Genomic DNA, 7,482 nt, shown 5'->3' with positions numbered 1-7,482 from the left:
CTGAGTCACATCCAATGACAGCACTTCCCGGTGATTTCCCAAGTCGACAATCAGCTCGTGCGTTTCATGGACAACTGGGCCCGATGCTATGGGACGTCCATCAATCGCTTCCACAAGTATTGGCCAGTCCTTGATCCTCAGAGGAATTGCATTTCGGGCAACGTATTCGTGATCAATGAAGTTGCCGGAGGCACCAGAGTCAATCATGGCTCGGACAATCAGGGTGTGTCTGCCCGGGATGTGAATCTGGAGCATCACTTGCAGGTGAGATGAAGCATCATCTGGTGGGGACCTTATTATTTCCGGCCCGGTCGCTGAAGGTCCCTCTACAGCGGGGCCGGGGAGTTTCCCGCCGGCGAAGCCTTGGAGGCCTTGGCAGGACAGTTGTCAGCGTAGTGGCCTCCATTCCCACAGTAGAGGCACAGGTTCAGCTTGCGGCGTCTTTCTTTTTCTTCCTGGGTCAGGCGCATGCGCGCCCCGCCCACGGGCTCGGTGGGGTCCACCTGGTGGTGGGTGCGAGCCAACACCAGCACGCGGGTCGGCGGCTTGCGGGCTGCGGCCGCCCTGGCCAGCCTTCTCTCGATGAGGATGCACTGGCTGATCAGCGCAGGCAGCGACCTGGCGACCTCCAGGTGCGCGAGCTCGGCCTGGATGTGGTCGCTGAGGCCCTCGTGGTACTGGTCAATCAGCGCAGGCTCGTTCCAATCCAGGTCCTGGGCGATCATCTGGAAAGCATTGGAATAGTCGACGACGGACCCCATGCCTTGGCGCAGACGTCTGATCTTGCGTTTGGCGGCCTCTCGCCTCTGGGGGTCTTCAAAGACGTGCTTCATCTCGGTCATGAAGGCTGGGTAGTTGTGCATCAGGTAATGGGCTCGCTCAAGCTTGGCGGAGGCCCAGCGGGCAGCGCGGCCGGTCATCATGCTGGTCACGAAGCAGACGCGGACGCGATCAATTGAGAAATCTCTGGTGCTCTTTTCCATGAAGATCTGGCACTGGGACATGAAAGGAACCAGCATGTCTGGGTTGCCATCAAACTTCTCGGGCAGGTCTTCGGAGCACTCTTCCTCTGCGGGAGGGGGTGGGGCAGCAGCAGCTGCGGCGCCACGGAGCTCCAGCTCATCCTCTTCCTCTTCCTCTTCTTCCTCTTCCTCGGGGGCAGGCTCCACTTGCTCACGAAGGTTCGAGTTCTCTTCGGTGAGCCTCTGCACCTGGTTCTGCAGCTTGTTGTTCTCCTCGGACTGCCTCATGACCTTCTCTCTAAGGTCGTTGATCTCTTGGGAGAGATTCTCCCGCCTCCGACGTTCCTGGTTGGGGTTGCCCTGATCCCTTTGGCAGTTGTTTGAGGAGGAGGAGGGGTCGTTGGGGGGGGGGAGGAGGAGGAGGTGGTGGGCAGTCGGCGGGCCCCAGGGTGACAGTTGGGGTGGGAGGAAACCTCCCAGCTGTAGCTTCACTTCTGTGGGGATGAAGGCCTGGATCCTGGCCTCCTCTTCCGCCCTTTCTTCTTTTTGCTTTCAAAAGCTTTTTGTTTCTGTAAATGAGGATAAAAGCATAATTCAACATATACAGTCAAAGAAGCACAATAAAAAGAACTTAGTATTTAAAGTGTCCACTAAAATACTTTAAATACATGAGTATTTAAAGTATAAAGTACTTTAAATACATGAGTATTTAAAGTATCTCTTTACTTGCTTACATTAATAGTTAATAAACAAAAGCCCTACAAAGAAACAATAGATAATGGAAAAAACACCTTTTTGATGTTCAAATGATGTTTTTCTCCTCAAAAATCACCTATTCATTATGATTCAATAATACATAACTATATCAACAGTACACTGCTTAACTTTATGACTATAAAAGAATGCCAAGACACTCCAAACATGTTGTTTTGAATCCAGAGAGGAGAGCAAGAAATGTTCAAGGTAAGATGGCTACCAAATTAATTACACAAGAGAAAGCCAAAATGATAACTGTTTTTAAAACAGTTACATATAATATAGCAAATAAACAAAAAATCTGCCAGAAAACACATAGGATTGTCTAAAATAGTTTTCTGACCATAATTTGATTTCCCAAAATGAAGTTCCTATGGGACAGAAATGGCACTGAGCAGCAACATGTGTATATCAGTTTTTCTCCTTATTATGTAGGCAATTAACAAATATCAGATGCTACCTCCTAGGAGGAGCTGGGCTATATATATAGAGCCCAATAATAGTACACCTCAAACTTAGAATAAGGGTTGAATTAAATAATGCAGGTAAAGCACATAGTGAGTTTTTAATAACTGTTAGCTGATATTAATAAGGTAAATAATAAGAAAGCAGAAATGTTTACTTTCTGTGTAAAGAGGTTGGGATTAAAACAGGGAGGGGCTGCAACTATGACAATCTGGGCATGCATTTCCCACCTAAATATACTATTTTTTAAAATATTGTGTTGGTCAAACAAATCCAGGGCCTCATTTGACTTGCAGGTCACCAGTTTGCAATCCCTGCTTTTTAAAAAAGGGTTATCAATGGAGACCTACTTGAAAGTTTGTAAGTTAGAGTGAGATAGGGCTGAATTCCTTGGGTTGAATGGTGTGGGGGTGGGGGTATGGGAGAGAAGAGACTAAATGTCCTAATTATGTGTATGGTGACAATCACACAGTGCCTATATTCTTCCTGAGTACAGGGGTAAATGTAAAGTAATTAAATTATTTTAACTTCTCAATTATTTTTTTAATGAGCATCATATTGTCATTTTTGGAAAACTGACACTCTATATGCCCTGTGCCCTTTGCTGTTGGTGTGGCCTCTCCAAAGAGTGGCTATACAGCAAGCAGAGTCCTTAAGGGACAGATTTACTGTGCCATTTTAATAGTTTTAACTTTCTATTTAATTACTTTAATAACTTAGGCTATAAAAATAATGAATAAATGACCTTCAGGATAAAATATTTGTTTTTAAAAAGTAGAAGATGCAATTAACACACCTTAGTTTGATATTTAATTTCATTTCCAACACCTTAAAGACAATTGTATTGGTGACACTCAGAATATAAGGTCACCAAATAATGTAACTTTTATTTATTAAATTTAAGGAATAAAGAGTTTTATTGTCCCATTAAAAAAACCAATAAGCACAGGTCAGGTGACTCAGGTGCCATTTCTGTCATCTAGATATTAAGAGTTTGAAAATACAGACTTCTGAAAAGGCCTGGTGCAGATTGACCAGGTCAGAAAGGTTAACCTACATGTCAATCCCAGTCACTGGAGTGAGTTGGCTTTATTGAGGCCCAGGTCTGATGGTTTTAATATCTGCAAAACACAATGATAGGTCAGAAATAACAACACATTAGGAAATTAGCAAATAATTAATGAATTGTTTAGGGAAACAAGATCAATAAGGGTTTAAAATTAACATGTTTTTAGTAGACAGGAAGGTAACAGAAAAGTGAGAAGAGACCTGAAGTTCAGACAATAGGGAGGGGCTGCATCTATGTAACTGGGGGATACATGCCTCCCCTCCCAAATACATTCAATTCTTTAAAAAAAAATTAAATCCAGTGCTGGTCAAACAAATTCAGGGCCTTATTTGGTCACCAGTTATGACCCCTGACCTTTACTAATATCAGGCCTCAGCCCCCACTCTCAGGAACTCTAATTTTGGAGTGGGACTCGAAGTCTTAAAAAAGATGACAGGGTAGTGGGCAGGTAGGTTAACTTTCAGTGTAAGGAAAGTTTTAAAACGTTTTAACAGCAACTGGAGCTCAGATTAATTAGGGAACAGGAGCATTGTGACTGGATTTGAATTACAGAACTACAGCTCCTTAAATGCCCCCTTAAGAGGGGGGTCAGACTGGGGAGACAGGGGTCAAGAGGCCCCATTGCTAAAACCTGAAAGGACAGCCAGCATAAAGCCAAGTCACCTGGGACAGGTGACATTTTTACATATGAAAAAGAGTTTTGTGTTAGTCTTTTTAGAAATTAAATACATACATTTGTTTAATCTTTGCCTCTTCAGGATGACCTCTAAAAATGTCTATTCCCCAAACACACCGAAGACCGCTGTACATTAAACATTCTGTTAGGAAATGATGCTTCATTAAGCAATTCTTAATTGTTTTACGTTTTCAATTGTCCAAATTTCTTTTTGAGTGCTATGTGTACTTTTGTGAAATGCAAGTTCATTAATATGCACATGTTTTCACCACTGGTTTGAACCTCTTTAAAATGCAGATACAAAGTTTCCAAGGAGGGGGTGGGGGTGTCAGGGTGCCAAGGTGGGTAAAAGGGGCCTGGGGACTTACTGAAAGCTGTAATTATGGTAAGTACATGTTTGTATACTTGTTGGGGGTGGGGTGGGATGTGACAGATTTTGGGAAGCCAAAGCCCCCAAATCCCTCCCATAACAAAGTCCTGGCTCATGGTTTATAATATATAGAACCAGGTTTTTTCTTTATTTAGTTAGAAACATAAACATGGTACATCTGACTGGCAATAAAGTATGGATTTGTTTTAAAAAGATGTTTAATAATGCCAATTAAAACCCTCAATCTATATTTTGTAATGTAACCACTTTGTTACATTACACAAATTTAAAATTTTAAATGACAATTATGTACCATTAAATAATCCATCCGCCCCAAATTTAAATAATTAGCTTTTGACTTTAAAAATAGCTAATTATTTTGAGTATTTTGAATTAATTTAGTTGTGTTGTATTATAATTACAGCTTACATTGGAGTTTTCAGATGCATACTTTAAAGTTCCTGTTAAATGTGAGAGATAAGGCAAGCAATACATCACAGGAAAGAGCCAGGCGCAAGTCACCAAACAAATCCTGCAGACACCAAGAAAAACACCAAATAAAACAATTTACTTTGGTCACTTAACACATATTTAATGAGTGCCCACCATATGCCAGGCACAATTAATAAATATGTAGACAAGTTAGCCAGAGCTAATACCCTAGAGTTTCAAGGAAAAAAAATCCAGCTTCATAAGCACGCAATTAAACACCTCATCCTCGCTCAGAGGCCAAGCACCAATAAGCCACTTTAACCTCCTATGAAACAGTTCAAGTTGTTTCTTATTTTGTATCCACCAAGGCATGGGATTCCAGCAGGTACCGCCACAAAAATCCAGTAGTGTCGCAAAAAGGAAAACAAAAAACAAAACCAACAACCTTAAATGTTGAAGTATTTAAAACATTTTGTTTTTCATTTGTAGTAAAAACATTTAGCTGGATTGCCTTTAGAGGCGCCAGCCATGTCAGCATAGAAACACCCTTTAAAGCCCACTATCGAGAATTTAAATTGTGGGATTATGTTACTTAATATGCAAAGCACTTATAAAAAGTGCTTATGAATTCCAGGTATAATTATTATTATTAACTGTTCTTTATTTTTCTTATATTTATTAGACACTTGTGAATAAAAAGCAAAAGCGGCGCAGCAGAGAATCCGCAGGAGGGCGGGGCTGTGCAGCTAGGCTCAGGTAGTGAAGGCGCGCATGCGCAGAGATGGGCCTGCTGGGAGGGGGGTAGCTCACACTGCGCAGGCGCAGGTGGCTCTGGGGAGGCGGGGCCCTAGGCCAACTCAGAGGAGGCTGGCTCAGGGAGGGGCTGGGCTTTGGATAGGCAGGGCTTGGGGGGCGGCACCACCTCAGAGGAGGCGGGCTTAGAGAGGCGGGGTTTGGGGAAGCCACCTCAAAGGAGGGGGCTCAGAGAGGCGGGGTCTTGTGAGCTGCCTCAGAGGAGGCAGGCTCAGAGTGAGGTGTCGTGGGGAGGCGGGGTCTAGGAGGCGGGGTCTAGGAGGCGCGCTCGGGGAGGCGCGCTCGGGGAGGCGCGCTCTGGGGAGGCGCGCTCCGGGAGGCGCGCTCGGGGAGGCGCGCTGCGGAGGAGGCGCGCTGCGGAGGAGGCGCGCTGCGGAGGAGGCGCGCTCGCAGTAGGCGCTAGGAGGCGCTAAGCCGGCTCTGAGCCGATACTGCAGAGAAGGCGCGCTAGAATGGGCGGGGCAGGTCTGAGACTGGCTGCAAGCCTCGCCCAGGATCCCCCCTCCCGACACCCCTCCCACCAGTCTCCAACAGCCAGATTCATTTCATGCAACAAGAGCAATCCCCTCCAGATCCAATCCCTCCCCAATACTAAGCAAACCAACAGTTTCCACAAACTGTTGCTGGACGCGGATTCGCGCCATCACTACACTAGACCGCCGCTTCCATCAAGCGCAACTAGGCAAGGCAGCCCGCTCTGCCACCACCAAAATATTCCCCTTTACACTCAAGTCAGGGCCCCTCCACTCCACTGCTATATAGCAGGAATGGTGTGGGCAGAACGTTAAACACTAATTTTTGCCTGGGGCTCCATTTTGTCTACCACCACCAGCACACAGAGACCCGACCTGCAGAAAAACGTAGTGGGAACCATTCCAAAAGGTATGTTAGAGACAAAGGGTGGGGTCCCCCCTCTAAGAAGCCAGAGTAATTTTACTCTGCAGCTTATATCCCTCTACAGCTGGTTTCTTTGTAGCGCCAATGCAGCTTGCATATCTCTGCAGCTGTTATTACTTTGCAGCGCATTTGAGGGCATAAATTGTTCTGCAGCTCATGTACCTCTGCAGTTCCTGTGCATTGTAGCTTGTAGTTCAATGAAGCACTTTTGTAGTGCAATCATTTTTTGTAGCGCTCATCTTTTGCAGCTCAGATTTTGTAGCGCATTTAAAGCGCAAATCAATCTGCAGCTCATATATCGCTGCAATTCCTCCTGGCTTGTAGCGCCAATGAAGCGCTTATCAGCCTTTAGCGCAATTGAAGCGCTTATCATTCTGCAGCGCATGAAGCGCCAATTAGTTTGTAGCGTGTATCACTTAGTAGCGCATTTGCAGAGCAAATTCCAAATTGGTCTGTAGCTCATGTCCGTCTGCAGCTCATGTCCGTCCGCAGCTCATGTCTGTCTACAGCCCATATCTGGACTTAGGTTCTGGAAATCAAAGCCCTGAAGGCTTCGTTTCTCCACTCAGTTTTGGGGTTCAGCCAGTGAAGGCGTGACAAGGTTTTCGTGGAGATATGCAGAAGCGCTACTCCATCTCCCGATCAGAACGGGAGATGGAATGTGATCTAAAAAAAAGAACAAAAAACGTTCTCACCGCATACTCACCACGCGAGGACTCCTCTGCGAAGACAGGAAGGACGGGGTCCCACACCTGTGCCAGGCGTGGGATCCGCTGGGTGCTCCGCAGCCCGGAGTGGCTCCGGTTGCGAAGCCCGCTCAGCGGACCTTTCGCGAGGCTCGGTGGACCCTCTCCGATGTTCTCCGATGTTCTTCCCAGGTCGTAGTCAGGTTTCTTCGACACACACCAACCGAAGTTGAAGCGCGTGTACCCGGAGCGCCGACTGGCAGCCTTTTATAGGCTGAACAGAGGAGGGGGCGCCAAATCCCAGCGTGCTCCGCGAGTTAGGGGGGCGGATGGGGTGCGGGGGCGGGAGGGATGGG

The 7,482-nt window shown here is 46.1% G+C and overlaps 1 protein-coding gene across 1 annotated transcript; it reads right to left on the bottom strand.

Annotated features, from left to right (window-relative positions):
- Window positions 1–326: 326 nt before the first annotated feature.
- Window positions 327–7,385, bottom strand: PEG10 (paternally expressed 10; the record flags this gene model as incomplete). Its single annotated transcript, XM_080665454.1, is given in 3 exon segments — window positions 327–1,365; window positions 1,367–1,531; window positions 7,136–7,385. Coding segments are annotated over 3 exon segments (1,209 nt in total). The 5' UTR covers window positions 7,141–7,385.
- Window positions 7,386–7,482: the final 97 nt, after the last annotated feature.

This window comes from Plecotus auritus (assembly GCF_963455305.1).
Source record: "Plecotus auritus genome assembly, chromosome: 4".
Lineage (NCBI taxonomy): Eukaryota > Metazoa > Chordata > Mammalia > Chiroptera > Vespertilionidae > Plecotus > Plecotus auritus.
This window is presented reverse-complemented; position numbering and strand designations above follow the sequence as displayed.